This window comes from Mus caroli, unplaced genomic scaffold (assembly GCF_978045245.1).
Source record: "Mus caroli unplaced genomic scaffold, Mus_caroli_1 scaffold_4, whole genome shotgun sequence".
NCBI classification, from domain to species: domain Eukaryota; kingdom Metazoa; phylum Chordata; class Mammalia; order Rodentia; family Muridae; genus Mus; species Mus caroli.
This window is the reverse complement of record NW_028227259.1, coordinates 36,716,383-36,733,360: the sequence shown is the minus strand read 5'-3', so window position 1 is coordinate 36,733,360 and position 16,978 is coordinate 36,716,383. Positions and strand designations below refer to the sequence as shown.

General features: G+C 49.4%; 1 protein-coding gene across 2 annotated transcripts in view; it reads left to right on the top strand.

Moving 5' to 3' along the window:
- Positions 1-16,978, top strand: part of Zfyve28 (zinc finger FYVE-type containing 28) — a 91,986-nt gene that overhangs the window by 38,298 nt on the left and 36,710 nt on the right. The window contains exons 2-7 of one of the 2 annotated variants that reach the window (XM_029477343.2): positions 3,032-3,197; positions 4,030-4,170; positions 11,606-11,743; positions 13,272-13,474; positions 14,371-14,460; positions 15,532-15,621. In XM_029477343.2, the coding sequence (XP_029333203.1) occupies positions 11,636-11,743; positions 13,272-13,474; positions 14,371-14,460; positions 15,532-15,621 (491 nt within the window). In that variant the 5' untranslated portion in view covers positions 3,032-3,197; positions 4,030-4,170; positions 11,606-11,635. The remainder of the gene's footprint in view (positions 1-3,031; positions 3,198-4,029; positions 4,171-11,605; positions 11,744-13,271; positions 13,475-14,370; positions 14,461-15,531; positions 15,622-16,978) is intronic. The other variant, XM_021162370.3, reaches the window with a different exon arrangement.

The window sequence follows — 16,978 nt, the reverse complement described above, 5'->3', positions numbered from 1 at the left end:
ATAATTTCGAATGCTAACGGGTATAGGCCTTCTACTTTAGGTCCTTCCCATACTGAACAGTTAACTCACACATTTGTGCACACATAAATGCATGTACATACTAATAGAAATGCATGCGAATATACACATGCACAGTCACCTACGTACACATGGGTGCTGTTGGTTTCTGCAGAGCACAGACAAGAGGGAGGTGGGTGGGCCAACATGTTGCCCTCTTGAGGCTGGGTCCCTTCCGTGGTGATGGGTTGGTTTCAACCTGGGAAACTGTGACAGATGGATGGGACTTTCCTGACACCCCTAGGCCAATGTCAGCTGCTCTGCTCCTTGCCTGCCAAAGCCTTCCTTTCTAGCATTTCTTGGTGGGGAGCTTGTGGGTTTGAGGTCAGAAGGGAACTAGGGTTTGTTGACCTTGTTGACCACCCTAAGCTGGCTGACCAGTAAAGTGGATCATACTGTGTACAGCACACGTCTCTTGGGTGAGCAGTAAGTTTGTCCCTGCTTGAGAAGGAGTCAGACCCCTTCTAGGAGAAGGGGGTAGCAGGAGGAAGCTATGTCCATCTACTGGGAAATAGGTGTGTCTATGACTGCCCCTCCTTCCTCAGGGAATGTCAGCAGGCCCTGGCTCCTAGGAGGCAAAGCTAGGGGGCGACACAAGCCAGTCTAGGATCCTGGGGGCTGTGTCAGAGAGTGAGTTGGCCTTTGAGAGTTGTGGCCATTAGAGGAAAGAATGGGGAGTTGGCCAGAACTGTGCAGTGGGAAGAGAGGAATGAATGCGCCTCTTGTCTCCCACCCTGCCCTTTTCAAAAGTGATTTTTATTTTATTTGCACATGTACACGGAGGTCAGTTTGTGGGATCTGGGTCTTTCTTTCTGCAATGTGGGCCCAGGGACTTGAACTCTGGATGTTGAGCTTCATGTGCTGAGTCACCTCAGTTGTGCACATGCACCCATGGCTTGGTGTAGTGACATTTTGGACAATTCTGGAATTTTGGTTTCTTTAAAAACAACACAGAAACATTGTAAGAATGTATTTCCATTTTAATCCCAGGTGTGGGGCTGCTTCAGACTGTCCTTAGCAGCTGACCACCAGGCATGGTTTTGCCAACTTCAGTTAGCTTCTGTGATTGTGTGATATTTGGAATCCTGGGAACTTTGCAGAGGGCCCTGAGAGTCAAAGGGGTGGTTGTTGGTTGTTTCGGGAGGTTGGTTGTAGTTTGTTAGTAGCTATGGTCAAAGAAGAAACCAAAGGAAAGAAATTAGATTCAGGGAGTTTTCTAGTGCTCTCTCCCCCCTCCATCCTTGTTTTTCTCCTATCTAGTACTGTGGAGGGGATAGGTGGGGGAGGAGGAGCAGGGGATAAAGGATAGGAAAAAGAAGAGCCCACAAGTAGGAAAGACCAGCTACAGGTTGGTGTCTGTGAATATGGGTGGGTGTGCATGCTACAAATATGGAGGTCAGAGGACAATCTTGGACATTGGTCTTTGCCCTTGATCCTTTTCTGAGATGGGGTCTCTCTGTTGCTATTCTCTGTGCACAGGCTCAAAGCTTTCTGACTCATGAGTTTCTAGGGCCTCTCTTATCTCTGCTTCCTATCTTATTGTAGGAGTGCTGCTGTTACAGATGTGTATTACCATGTCTCATGTGGGCTCTGAAGATTTGAACTTAGGTCATTATGCTTGCATGGCAGGCCCACTGAGCCATCTCCCAGACCCCCAGCTATACATCTGGATTTCATCTCACCCCAGTCTCTTGTGTTCCATAGCTCTCCTGGGTATGACAGTAGCTTGAGAAGTCAGTCCAGGTGTGGAGGGGTAAGTGGCCAGCGCTGGGTGCAGCATGTGTCACAAGGGGCCTTTCTCTCTCTGCCTATAGGATGTCACCAACCAGGTAAAGGGGAAGGTGCTGCATCTGCATCTAAACCAGATCAGGCAGGTCTGGGTGTACCTACTCAGCTCTGCAGGATGTCTTAGGAAGGTGTGTTAGTTAGGGTTTTACTGCTGTGAACAGACACTATGACCAAGGCAAGTCTTATAAAAAACAACATTTAATTGGGGCTGGCTTACAGGTTCAGAGGTTCAGTCCATTATCATCAAGGTGGGAGCATGGCAGTATCCAGGCAGGCATGGCTGAGAGTTCTATGTCTTCATCCAAAGGCTGCTAGTGGAAGACTGACTTCCAGGCAACTAGGGTGAGGATCTTATACCCACACCCACAGTGACACACCCATTCCAACCAGGTCACACCTATTCCAACAAGGCCACACCTTCAGATGGTGCCACTCCCTGGTCCAAGGATATACAAACCATCACAGAAGGTCTGCTACCCATCTGGACTAGGCACTATAGCAGTCTGTGACATGCTCTGCAAATTCTGATTGGTGACTTTGCCGGCTCCAGCCCCATGAGGGGCTGCTTGGCCACATCTGGGGGTTCCCTTCCCTCCCCAGTATCCTTGACTGGTTGGGAGGTTCATATTTGTGACCAAGGTCTTATAGTTAAGGAAAAACCTTCCTAAGTCTTAGGGAAGGGGCAGAGAAAGGGACTGTGAGGGAAAGGAAAGGAAAGGAAAGGAAAGGAAAGGAAAGGAAAGGAAAGGAAAGGAAAGGAAAGGAAAGGAAAGGAAAGGAAAGGAAAGGAAAGGAAAGGAAAAAGAGAGGAAAGGAAAGAGAGGAAAGGAAAAAGAGAGGAAAGGAAAGAGAGGAAAGGAAAGGAAAAAGGAAAGGAAAAAGGAAAGGAAAGGAATGGAAAGGAGAGAAATTACGAATAATGCCCAGAAGTTAACACACTGAGGTATAAACATAGCCACATGCATGGGTGGAAGAGAGTGGGGTGGGTGTCAGCATGTGTGCTGTGTGAGCATGTGTGCACACATGTGAGCAGCATTATAGCAAATTTGGGTTGGTACCTTTGTGTGTATTCCACTCTCTTGGGTCTTTGGGTTTTTTCCTTCTGGTGTTGGAGGCTGAGCCAGAGCCAGAGCCTTGTGCATGCGAGGTGAATGCTCTGCCTCTTGAACCATATATCTCTCCTCAGCCCTCTCCCAGGTCTTTCTTCCTGGAGTCATGAGCACCCTTTACCAAGACATGATGGGGCTTCACCACTTCTTCTTCATTTCTCTGAACCCTGGACTGTCAGCTCTAGTGGAAGGAGTCCTTCATACCTAGGAGCCTAGGGAACCATCGTGCGAAGGCCCAGACTGGTGGGTGTATGTGTAGAAAAATAAGCCAGTCAGTGGGCTGCAGCAGAGAGACAGTGGGCAGATATTAGGTGAATGGAAGAGACAGGGAGCCTGGGTTCTCCTCAGAGTTTGGCTGTTGCAAGACCAGAACCAGAACACCTATGAGTTAGTGGAAGGGGGGAACCTCTGAGGTGAGGACACTGGTGCTCACCAGTGTTAAGAAATGGGGCTGATAGGGCAGGAGGTCTCCAGAGGGCAGGGAATGGAGGACTGATTGCAAACTCTGCCAGTCATTTTCATTTCAGTGGAGTGAAATAATAATAGTAATAATAATAATAATAATAATAGGCTCCTTCCTTCAGTGATTGTCCTTTCTATGTAGACTTGTGGATTAAACACCTTTTCTTGGACAAAGTCTCATTACATAACTCAGGTTTATATCAAATACACAATCCTCCTGCCTCAGCCTCTCTAGTGGTGGGATGGCAGGTATATGTCACTAGGCCTTGTTTATATAATTTTTATTTCCCCTAAGAGGTTTTCCATTATCCCAGGGCCCTGGTCCTCTCTCTTCCCCTTTTCTGGGATTATAATGAGGAACTTGACGTAGGATGAACTAAGTGGGCATGACCTCAACAGCCTGGCTTTTGCTCTAGTTGTCTGCCTAAAGGTTCTTATGGAGAAATTTGATGAGTTAGCTTCTGCTTGGGGTAGGAGAGTCCAGGTTAGCCCCAGGCTTAGCCCTAGGGGTCATCACAGGGGCAGGCTGCCCTGTAGGAACAAGGCCATCAGCTATGCATCTCCTCCAGCAGTTACCACCTCCTCATGTTCCTGGCACCTCTCTCTCCTGCAGAGGTCAGACCCACAACTGCTGGCCCAGTTCTACTATGCTGATGAGGAGCTGAACCAGGTGGCTGCAGAGCTGGACAGCCTGGATGGGCGGAAGGAGCCCCAGAGGTGCACACTGCTTGTCAGCCAGTTCCGCTCCTGTCAGGTGAGTGGGACGGTGGGGGCATCGGGGTATGTGTCCACTTGGGGAGTTAGTAGGGGCAAATTCTTGCTTGGGTAAGTTTCTGTAACCAAGGATGGATGCTGTGACCTGTCCTGGTAAGCATGTGACTTTGCCACCGGCTCCCACCCTGTAGAGATGTAATTGGGACCCTGGAAATAATGAAGAAATTAGACCCAAGAGGAGAGTGGTCTTGGGCAGGGCAGGGTCATGTGGGATAGGGAGCTAGGTTGCAAGTGCTAACTGCATAGGACATGTGGGAAGAGCAGAAGCTGAGACCGGAGTTAGTGGAGAGCAGCTGGCTTGGGAAGGGAGGTCCCTGCTCTGGCTGCTCTGGGTAATGTGTGCAGAGTTAGCAGTGGGGGATGTCACTGCACTTGGCTGCTGACTCACGGTGCTGTGAGCTTTTGCTGCATAATTCAGAGGCAGCTCTGGAAGCTGCTACTAAAAATACCTCGCCAGCAGCATTTTCTTCCAGTGCACGAAACGTTCACAAGGCATTTCCAGCAGGAACAAAGTTTTGTCAAGTGACAAGCACGGTCTTTCGAAAGTTCAGGAACTTGCTTTGTGTATTTTGCCTTCAAGTTCTTCCTGGGTCCTCTATTCTGGGAGGTGGGCTGGTGCATGCTCACCTGACAGAGAGCCAGCCCATAGTTGTCACTCTGGTCCCCAAAGCCTTGCTGCATCTGATCTCTACAAAGTAGCCAAGCTGAACACACTCCAGGCTGCTTCTAGGGCATCATTTCCTCCTCTTGTTCTTGTGTATGGCCTGTTCCCTTGGAGCTCCAGTGTAAGGGCTCTTCTGTCTGAGGGTCATAATCTGCTCCTTCTTTCTTTGTGCTCTTTCACTCTGAGCTGTTCAACACAGCCTTCACCCACCATATGTCTGTTTGGATGTTCCAATAGATGCCCTAGGCTCCTCCAGGGCCGGCCTCCCTGATTCCAGGAGCTTGTGTTAGGAGCAGTTCCTGTGAGGGCTGCAGAGGTGAGAAGCTCCACAGGAGAGATGCTCAGAGGGACTGAAAGGTCCTTTCTCCCTTGTTCCTGTCTGTTGGGAGGCAGGACAGCTGTAGTCACTTGGGACATGGCTGTGGCCAGTTTAATGTCTCACTCTGAGCTAGGTGTTCATTGGTGTCAGCAACAAAGTATTATTTTAGGTAGGTTGGGGAAAGGGCTATCAAGCTGGTAGTCCCTTCTTAGGTCAAGGGTCAGGGCTCATCACAGTGAATCTTGTACTGTGAGAAGGGTCTGGGGGGAACACTTAGGTCCAGGCTGTGTCCTAAGGACACACATTCTTTCCTTGTTTTGAGGGCTGGGAGGGAACATGGGGACAGGAAATTGTGCACACCTATCAGGGCTCTTCCTTGTCACTTGACTCATAGGACCCTGTCCCCTGTCTGCTCTCACCTGCTGTCACTTCTTCCACACTCTCCAGCCTCTTAGGCCTGGGATTCAGCTCTTTGCTCCTTTCGGCTTCTCCATGTTCATGCTGTCTGTGTTGACTCAGTTTCTCCCCTGCCCCGATCCAGACAGTGCTTGCCAGCCAGATTGGGACCTGATGGATGGCCCAGGCTCAGCATACACAGCTGGACTCCAGTTTTCATCCTTGGCACCCCATGCAAGTTTTGCTCATGAACCAAGAATTTCATGTCTCTTCCTGATGTTCTGCCTGGCATTGCTTTTTCAAGATTAGTCTCTGAGTGCTTGGTGCTACTCTGTAGAAAGATAAGGGACAGCTATAAACTCATCTTGTGACCTGAGGCCTTGTGATCTGCTGTCCCTCGGTAAGGCCTCAGGTCACACTGCACTGTTCTCCCTGCCCTCCATTCTTACACGGTCCCTCACCACTTCTGACAGTAGAAACATAAGATTTCCCCCATGCCATATGGGTGCCCTCAGCCCAGGGCTTCCTTTGCTTCCTGTCAGAATTGAGGAGAGTGCTTCCTTTACACGTCATATTTGTGGTATGACATGTGTGCACATATACACATGAGTGAAGAGCACTCAGGGTGATATCTGGACATTGCCTGAGCAGGACATTCCTGTCTCTGTGGAGTTGGAAGCTGCTCCATCTTAGATTACCGATCAGCTTGCCAACCTAGAAGCCCTCTGGACCCTGCAGGTCCTTTGTTTATGGAGGCTTCATGCACAGGTGTGGTTAATACCCCCTCTTCCCCTCAGAGTTTGACAGCTAAAATTGAAAATCTAGGTCTGTGTCCTGTAATGGGCAGCCCCGCCCTGAAGCTACTCAAAGCCTGGTTACCTGCAACTTCTCTAATGTAAGATCTATTAATTACCTCAGAGATTTCAAGGAGTTTAGGAATTGTACGTCAAGAAAATGAAAGAAGGGCCAGAGAGATGGCTCAGTGGTTAAGAGCATTGATTGCTCTTCCAGAGGTCCTGAGTTCGATTCCCAGCAACAACACACATGGTGGCTCACAACCATCTGTAATGGAACCAGATGCCCTCTTCTGGTGTGTCTGAAGACAGCTACAGTGTACTCACAAACATAAAATAAATAAATCTTAAAAAAAAGAGAGAGAGAAAGAAAGAAAGTAAGAAAGAAGATGAGAGAAGAACACACATATTTTTGAGGTGGGAGTCTCTGTATGTTGCTTAAGCTGGCCTTGAACTTTTGAGATTCAGTGATATTTCTGCCTTAGCAAGTAGCTTGACTATGCCTGGTCCCTAAATGTATTTCATGGATCACTTTCTAACTCACTCACTGGCTTTGACATCGTTCTTTTAGAGACTACTAGACTTTTTTTTTTTTCTATAAATGATTCCTGCAATTAAAGTTTTGTGCTTCTTTTAAAAAAGATTTATTTTTAATTAATTGTGTCTATGCATGTGTAGTGCACATGAGTACAGGTGCCTGTGGAGGCTAAAAGAGGGGATACCCGATCCCCCTGGAGTTAGAGTTACAGACAACTGTGAGCTGCCTCATGAGGGTTCTCTGTAAGAGCACTATGCACTCTGAACCTCAGAACCATCTCTACAGCTCCAGCCTTGGACTCTTTCTCGATTCCCTGGCTGTCTTGGTTTTGTGTTGTGTGCCGTGCTCTGGTTCCTGAGAACCTGACTGGCTTTCCTAGTCAGTGCTTGGCATATGTGGTGAGTAGACTTGTTCTTACCTTGGGAGAGGCAGCTGTCTGTCTTTTATTGTCAAGCATGCTAGCTGTAGGATTTCTGCAGACTCCCTTTATCATTCTTAGGAAGTTGCCTTCTATTTTATATCTTGCTGAGGGCTCTTATCAGGAATGGGTGCTGGAGTTTTGTCAATACTTTCTTTGTGACTATTGGGATAATCAAGTTTCTTCTTATGGTAAGTGATATGGAATACTTTCATGTAAAATACTGTTATTATTCTCTCTGTTGCCCTCCCTGCTGCATGCAGGTGCTGTGAGGACAGGGCTCTGTCTATAACATCCACTAGGTCACCCCCAGTACCTAGCACATATCAACACATTCAATTATATGAGTGGCTGACCTAAAATACTGTCCCTTTCTCTTCTTCCTTCTGTCCCCTCTTTCCTCCCCCTCCCTCTAAGGTATTTTGTTTTTTGTTTGTTTTTTTTTTTGTTTTTAGATAGGGTCTTGCTTAGTCAGGTTGGGCTTGAACTCATAATCTTCTTGTTCTAGCCTCCTAAGTATAGTTGCCCACCACCATGCCTGGAGGGTTTCTTCTTTAATGATGTCCTTTATTTATTTACTCGCTTTCTGACAATAATCAGGGCATCACATAAGTGTAAGCTGTGTCAAACTGCTGAAAGTTTGAATACCGTGCCAGTATACACACTCGGGCTTCACATCATTTCTATATTTAGGGTTACAATTACGTAGCTTTGGAAGGAATCTTGGACTCACCTGGTCCTGCTAGTTGTGTATCTTCCAGAAGGTGACTCCTACATTGCATCATTACATATATTCTAGCAAAAACTCAGTGCCATTGAAAGCTGCCTATAAGAAAGCTAACACCCCAGCAGAAAGAGAGTGGAGAAACCAAGCCAGCATCACACATAAGCCAGAAAGATAAGACAGCATTTGACCATACTCTTAACCAAAGTAGACTTTTAAAACTGTAGAATGTCTGGTATATAACCCCATGATAAGAACTCTTGTTTATTGTGTGTAAGGCCATGGGTTCAATGCCTGTGACCAGCCACAAATAGAGAAACAAAGCAGAATCGGTCAGACATGCTATTAAGATGTGCAGAATCGAGCTTCTCTTTCTACTCTCATGGAACAATGCCCTTTTTTGAATTATTTTAATCTCCTCAAGTTGCTTTAAGACTTTTTATATGTAATAGTTATGTGTGCTGTCACATACCTGTAACCCAGCACTTGAGAGGCAAAGAAAGATTAGGAGTTTAAGACCAACCACGGCTGCACAGTAAGTTTGAGGCCAGTCTGGTATATACGTTTCTGCCTCAAAATGTGAATTTAAAACAACAGAAGTTCTGCATCTATATTCATGAAGATTACTCATCCAGCCCTGTTTTGGTATCAGGATATCGTGCACACTATACAGTGTTTTGGAGAGATTCTCACTTCTGCATTTTTGCAAGGAGGGGGTTGTGAGTTTGTGTCAAATTGGTGTTATTTTTCTGTTTGAGCCTTGAGGCTTCTCTGTGGGAATATTTTTAACTTCGGCTTCATTTTATTGAATATGTACGAGGCTTTTCAGGCTTTCAAAGTCTTCTGGAAGAGTTTGGGTAGTTTGTATAGTTCAAGAAATTCGCCGGGCACGCCTTTAATCACAGCACTCGGGAGGCAGAGGCAGGCGGATTTCTGAGTTCGAGGCCAGCCTGGTCTACAAAGTGAGTTCCAGGACAGCCAGGGCTACACAGAGAAACCCTGTCTTGAAAAAACAAAAAAAAAGAAGAAAAGAAATTCTGTCCAAGTTGTCGGCGTGGATTGTTCGTTTTTTAATATCTGTAGGATGATGAGTGATGCCTTCTCTGCTGGCGTAAGTTGTGTCGCCTTGACTATGTTGGTAGAACCTTGTCAGTTTTATTCATCATCTCTACTGAACTTTGCTGATTTTCTCTTCCATGGGACTCTTTATCTGACAGTGTATATCTAGAGAGAGAACACACCTGTCCCTAATGACCTACTCCCATGTGTGTGGGGGCCCAGTGGGAGGTCTCCCATTCAGCCACTCAGGAGGTACCTCTTGTGTTTTAAGGGCTTAGGCTGATCAGAACTGTGCTGGTCCAAGCCGACCTCTACTCACCGTGATGAGATATAGGTTACTCCTAGTTGCTCTGAGATGTGGAGGATCTTACCCTGCGGGCCCCGTGAGTGTCTTGACTGCTCACAATCTTGTTTTGTCTGGTTCCTGCTGAATCCAAGAGGGGTACGTCCTGTCTCCATCCTCAGGGCCCTTGTTACATGTTCTCTGCTGCTGTCCCTGGAGTCCAGCTGCCTTGGTCCCACTGGGTGCCACATCCCCATGCTGTACAGGGCATGCCTGGTTTCCTTCCATCTCAGAGCCAATGCCCATTCTCATCTGACATGCGAAGTCCATGCCTGAGAGCCATTGTTTTCCTCTGCTACTTGGTGCAGAGCAAATTTTAGTTCTGGCAACTCCACCTTGGCTGGGTTCAGAATTCCCAGTCAAGGGCTGAGGAGATGGCTCAGTGGGTAGGAGTGTTTGCTATACAAATATGAAGGTCTGTGTTCAAATTCTCAACTATCGTATAAAAAGCTGGCTGAGCTGTATCCGTGTATGTCTGTAAGCGATTACCAGTGCTGTAAGCGATGTGGGGAATAGAGGCTCTCCAGGACATGCTAGATGGTCAGCCCAGCTAGAGGTTCAGGGAGCGACCCTTTTGCAAGAGAACTCAGAGATTGATAGTGGGACACCCAACATTCTCCTCTGGCCTCTCTGTGTGTGCAGACGGGTGTACACACATTTAAGTCACACACTCGTATGTACACGCACACACACATACACACACACACACACACACACACAGTGCAGTGGGTGTGGTGATATACTTGGGAAGCAGACATAGGATTCCTACAAGTCCCTGCCCCTCCCCAGGCTACAAAATGAGAGGTTGTGTCAAATAAAACAAACAAGTAGCTGAGCATGGCAGGTCCCCAGGTTTTACAGACGTTAGCTTGTGTAGCCTCCAGGCTACTATGTACTGTGCTCTCCAATTTGCTGCTGAGAATCAGAAAAGTCGGGTGTCCTGCCATGGTTTGCACAGCCTTTGGGGTAGAGGTGGAGCTGCCCTTGTATTGGCAGGCGGGGACTTTCCTGTTCTATCTGCTGGTCCCAGAGCAGGTAGGAGGGTCACTGCTTGGTGAAGGAGTAGGGTCTGAAAGTGCTGACCCAACAGACTTTCCTTATGCGGTCCTAAGGTGTGTGTTTGTGCCCCTGTGATAAAACCGAGGTTCAGACAGGCCAAGGGTCCCCAGCTGGTTGTCATTGGTGCTTGGGGACCCTTTTACTCATACTTGATGTTAACTCTGTTGTAAAAACTGACATTGCCACTCTGAGGAGATTCTCACATAGTGAAAGGGCTGGCTTCACACGTTAGCCCTCAGCACTGTCTCTGCCTGGAAGGAAATGGACACATGAAGGATAACGTACGCTTGTTATGGGAATAATAGTGATGAAGAAATGGACAGCGAAAGTCATGTACGTGTGCATGTGCCTGTGAGTGTGCATGTGGCAGGTATGTGTGACAGGGTCTCTACTGAAACTGGAGCCAGCAAGTCCCCAGGGCTGTCCTGTCTCCTCCCCAGCTCCTTGTGCTAGGGTTACAGATGAGCTCCTGTACCCTACTTTTAAGAGTTGGTGCTGGGGAGGCTGGTGAGATGGCTCAGTGGGTAAGAGCACCCAACTGCTCTTCTGAAGGTCCAGAGTTCAAATCCCAGCAACCACATGGTGGCTTACAACCATCTGTAACGAGATCTGACTCCCTCTTCTGGTGTGTCTGAAGACAGCTACAGTGTACTTACATATAATAAATAAATTAATTAATTAAAAAAAAGAGTAGGTGCTGGGGACCCAAACTCAGGTCCTCATATTTGCACAGCAAGCATTGTATGTGCTCAGCTGTCTCCCCAGTCCCCAAAGTCAAGATTTTATAGGAGCCCACTGACCTAGTGTCCAAGAGAACTTGTATGGGTGGGTGTTCAGAGGCACCCGGGGTAGCCATGGCTCCAGGCATTTAGAGGGACAGGCAAGGAGGGAAGTTGAAGACCTTTTTTTTTTCTAGGAAGATGGTTCAATTGTTACAAAGAGTGATGGGATATCTATTCCTCAGCCATCAAATGGGCTCAGTCCCAGGCCTGTGTGCCAGCAACAGGCCACTAGGGGGTGCTGTCGCAGGAGGGGGCGAGGCAGGATGTGCTGCTAGATCACTTCTGTAGTTTGGGTGAGCAGTCTTTCTTTCTGTTTCAGGACAATGTGTTAAACATCATTAATCAGATCATGGAGGAGTGTATCCCTCAGGACCGTGCCCCTCGGGATTTCTGCGTCAAGTTTCCAGAGGAGATCCGGCATGACAACTTGGCTGGCCAGCTGTGGTTCGGGGCTGAGGTAGGGGGCAGCTGCTGGGATTCTGGGCCCTAAAATTGAACATCCTTTTCCAGCCATGTCCACATGAAGCCACGTGAAGTCTCCTCTAGGGGACCTGTCCTCCCTTTGTCTCCCCAGAGGGCATGATCTGAGCTTCCTTGGCCACCAGCCCTAGGAATATCATGGGGAGCCATAACCCTGTGCTCCCCACCAACGCTGGGGCAGATGAAGTTTCTCATGTGATTGTTAGACTCTTGGGTCCTCAAGCATCCAGGATCCTGACTCTGCTCCTCAGATTCCAGTGTGAGCATAGTTCTCCCCCTTCCACTGCCATGACAGCCTTCAGGGGGCCTACCACATCTCACTACCCTACCACATCTCACTTTAGCTTATCTTCAGTGACACAGGAAAATGGCTTCCCCAGGAGGTAGTAGGACCACTGTCCTCCCTGTCTGGGAACTTCCTGTACCCCTCAACAAAGTGAAGTCCCAGTGTATCTCCCTTGACTGTGTTCTCAAAGCACTGGAGGTTCAGGGCTCTGACTGCGGCCTGCCAGCCGTCATCCCTCTGTGCTGTCCTCCCTTACATCCCTCCCCATGCAACTGTGGCCCTTCCCTGCCCCGTGCTTCATTTTATCTCACCTCTCCACATCCTTCCCACGCCTCTCATAGGAACCATCTCACTGGCTCTTCCCTGAGGTTCTGATTGGTCTGGCAGCCACAGCCTCTTCAAGCCTCAGTAGTCACTGTTATAGTGTGGCCCAGGGCAGAGGCTCCTGTGAGGATCTTGGAAGGAGACAGGCCCGGCTCAGTTAGTTAACTGGTGTGTGTGTGGGGAGTGCTGCTGGGGGTGGCACCTGGAGTTCAGCGCTCCCCTTCAGGATACACCTGGGAAGTCAGTGACCCCCTTCCCTCAGCTGACAGGAAATTGCTTCTGGTCCTGATTGATGCTAACAGGATTGGCTGGCGGATTGGTTCTTGCCCTAAGCTGGTGAAGGCTAGCTAGTGGACTGAGCATTTATACTGGAAGAAGCCAACTGGGAGCTGCCCATATTCCTTGGTCCCCACCTTGAGAGTAGCAGGCAAACACCTATGTTTCTGAGCACAGGCTGGGGTCTTTCACAGATGTGGGGGGTTTGAGGGTGCATGGAGGCCTCTTCACCAACCAGTTGTAGGATGCTTCTTAAGTATGTCAGGGAGATCATGTTCCTGTTAACTTTATATGTGTGTGTGTGTGCTTGCACTCTTGCGTGGGAGCACGCAGCACCTATGACTTCCCAGAAAGGTCATGGCCTACAGGGTGGCTGGACCCTTGCTGCTGTCCTGCTCCAGGACACAACCCTGAGTGTGGTTTTTAGATGCTCTTGGCTCCCTCCCAGCAGCCACCCTGGACCAGGAGGCAACGAGAGTCACATTACTGGGTCCCTCTGTATTGAGTCCCACACTGAGCACTGAGGCCATGATGGGTACAGAGTCAGGGTCCTTCTGAGGACCTGCAACTGCTAAGAGCCCCTCTTAGTGGACTCTGAAGCCCACTCCCCTGCCCACAGTGCCTGGCAGCTGGCTCCATCATCATGAATCGGGAGCTGGAGAGCATGGCCATGCGGCCACTGGCCAAGGAGCTGACACGAAGCCTGGAGGACGTGCGGGGCACTCTCCGTGACCAGGCACTCCGAGACCTCAACACTTACACAGAGAAGATGCGGGAGGCGCTGAGGCGCTTTGATGTCCTGTTTGCTGAGTTTGAACTGAGGTGACCTTGATAGCCCTGTGCCTATGCTTTAGACATTTGGAAGAATGGCTTTTGCTTATCATTTTGGGGTTCCAGCTCTTTGGGGCCACTTCTTGATGTTTCCATGTAGAAGATGTTGAGGGAGGAGTTGGGTGGATCTATGTGGGTGTGTGTAAGGGAACCTTCAAAGGAGGAGGGAAAACAGAGGGTTTAGAGTACAGCAGGGCTCTGGCAGTCACAGCCCCTGGGGGACAGGGCTCAGGACAGGCTCACCAGAGAGGCCCGCTGTGCTTTATGTGCCAGCAGACAGGAAATCCATGCTTGCTGATTATAGGATACCATGACTGGCCTCTAGAAGGAAGTAATCTCTCAGAAGTCCGAGTGCAGACGATGAGGGTGATTTCCATGTGTCTCATAGCAAGGAAAAGAACTAGAGTTCCTAATTTAGAAGGCATGAAAATGTTCTTGCTGGGATCAGGTAAACAAGCTGAAAAACATCATGTAAACAACACCCCAGCTGTTCAGCCAGCACCCTTTCAGCCCTGTGTATATCTGGGGCCACTCCTAGGCAGCTGAGGTACGCAGGGCCCAAGTTTGTACTCCATGGGAAAGGGGTCTCCCAGGAGCCTGCTCCCCATCATGGGTCCATATAGACCAATGCACTGCTGGCTCACAGCTGAGGCTGAGGTGGGAACAGTCACTTCAGTGGGTGTGGTGGTTCCATGGCAGTCAGTGCTGAGCAGGGGAGGACTGGCGGCTCTGGTTTAAGTGGTCCCTGTAAAGCTGGGAGCTGTGTATTTATGAAACCAGTGGCACGGGCGGTGGTGGTATTGAGGGCTGGGGTTTTAACTTCATGTTCTTGTTTGGGGGCGGCCTGGGAAGCTGGGGAATGAAGGTCTGACGCCTCTGCCTTGCAGCTATGTCTCAGCCATGGTGCCAGTGAAGTCCCCCAGGGAGTACTATGTGCAACAGGAGGTCATCGTGCTGTTCTGTGAGACAGTGGAGAGGTAAGGGCAGGCTGCTCAGGGTGGCATCTTGTCAGGGATGCCCAGGTGGGAAGACAGCTGCCTGCTGCTTCTCATGCCTACTGGTGCACAGGAGGCAGAGCCCACACGCACTCACACCCCAGGTTCCCTCTGCTCTGGTTCACACGGCAGGTGCCCACAGGTCAGTGGAGTCATGTGACAGACGGGACAGAAGTGTGTGCCTTAGTAGGCAGCTGCTGTCTAGCCCCTCCCCTCCCCTGTCCCCTACTTCTCTTGCCCCCTGCCTCCCTCACTTCTCTACTTTCTTATCCCCCCACTTCCCTACTTGTCTGCTGCCCACCTTAGAGCCTCTGTGGGCCTGTGAGGGCTCAGGCCTGTTCACCACAGGTGGGTTATGACTGCAGCCCTGAGGCCTTGTTTGGCAGATTCTCCAAATAGTCTGGGGCCAAGATTTACAGAGATTTTCAACCGTGGTGCTTATTTTGAAACTGATTAAGTCACACCATACGTTGTTATTTTTTAAGAGGCAGATCGTTCGCCGTTTATGCCTTCAGAAGTGTTTCAAATTGCCAGAAAACAAGGTGGCTGAAAGTACATTTTGCTTTGAAGTCCTGATGGCTCAGCACCTGCTTCTAGGGTGTTTGTTGTATTGGGAAAGCCACCTGCTTACGGTGGGGGAAGGGAACTAACCTAGATTTCAGAGGAGGTGCTAGATTGGGGAATATTCTTGCCTCATGTTTATGCTTGGCCCTTGAGTTGTCTTGGCTTCCAGGTTAGGCAAAGTACTGGTAATGGCAGACACCTGACAGAATGACAGCTATCTTCCCACAGATTCCCACACCCCATTGCCCTTCCATTCCTTAGTGTGACAGAATTGGAACAAGAGGAAATCAGACTGAGCTGTGGCTACTTGCCTGGGGCTTTCCAAGCAGAGCATGCCTTGTCTTCTGTGTGTAACTGAGGTGGCACAGGTCACCTTCCTCACCTGTCCCCTGGGTGTGAATCCTAGAGAGGATTGGGTACTCTGCTCCCCCCACCCCCATACTTGGAGTCTACCCAGGGATACCCTCTCACTCCCTTCCCTTCTGCCAGAGCCTTGGATTTTGGGTATCTGACCCAGGACATGATCGACGACTACGAACCCGCCCTCATGTTCACCATTCCTCGGCTGGCCATTGTGTGGTGAGTGTCCCCTGCTTCCTGGGTCCTGGTGATGGTCCTCACACACTGCAGACTCTGCAGTGGTTAACTCCCAGCAGTGCACAGTCTGGCTTCCTCAACAGAGAGGAGCCAAGTATTCAGAGAACTTCCTGCTTTCCCAGTTGGGGAGGGTGGCACTCATATTGCAGACTGAGTCAGTGAGTCCTGCTGCCCCGTGCTGGAACGATGAGATGGACACACACACACAGTGCAGTCTCTTGGGTATACAGTACAGGGCTTAAAGAAGACAAGGGGCTCTGGTTCCCAAAGGAGAATACGGTTTGTGTGAGTGGCTTCTGGTCTGTAGGAAGATGGAGCCCATTAGTTCAGGTGAGCTGTGGTCTAACTTGTGCCTGGGCCCACCAAGGGGACCCTTTCCCACTAGCAAGGTAGGACATATGTGGGGAGAATAAGGAACTCACTGGTCAGACTTGAGAGTCTTGTAGGGTTCAAGATGTCAAGATAGAATGTAGGATCTGGGGTCTTCCGTACCTCAAAGACTGTGTTCAATCACTTGCTAGGAATTCTGAGTATCTGGGACTAAGAGCAAAGCCCAAGTTGGAGCTCCATCTGGGTGTTCACGGGGTTGGCGGGGCTTGGTGATGGTTGGCTGGGTATGAAGACTGGGAGATGGACTGGTATGCGGGAGCATAGCTAAGATAAGAGTGAGGACGGAGAGCCCTGTAGGAGAAGGAGAGGGAACAGAGGCCAGGCTGCATCTAAGTCTAGGCCATGGAGAGGTTTCACAGCAGGACCTCAGGGAATCTAGAGCATAGACACATAGCAGCCTCCCATGGGAGGTGGAAACACAGGGGTGGAAAGGTGGTGGTTCAGAACAGCCAATGTTCTGGGCCTGCAAAAATGGGGTCACTTTCCTCTGTTGTATAGGCAAGCACTGGGGTAGGTATTGGGAGAAGCAGAGCAGGGGCTGGTGCCAGTCCAGATACTCCCTGCCAGGAGCTGGCTCAATGGCTTAGATGTCTTCAGAGAAGGCCTTCAGGATTATGTTTGAGCACTGTCTGGTGTTTACAGAACCCCCTAATAGCTCATTCCCACTCAGTCCCTTCCTTATACAGTCCCCCTGTCCTTACAGTGTCTCTTCCTTCTCTTCAGCATATCCAAAGGGTCACCATCACAGCCCAGGGATGCCACTTTAAAATACCCTTAGTCAGCAGAATCTGGGAATATCCTGTCTTCTGAGCATGTTGAGCTGGAGGACTGGACGTCCCCGATAGCGCACATAAAGTGTGCAGGAGTGACTGTTTCCAGGTGGACCTGTGGGCCGGTGCTGGCTCACAGCTGTCTCTGGTTCATTAAGAGGAAGTGGCGCATTGGTTTG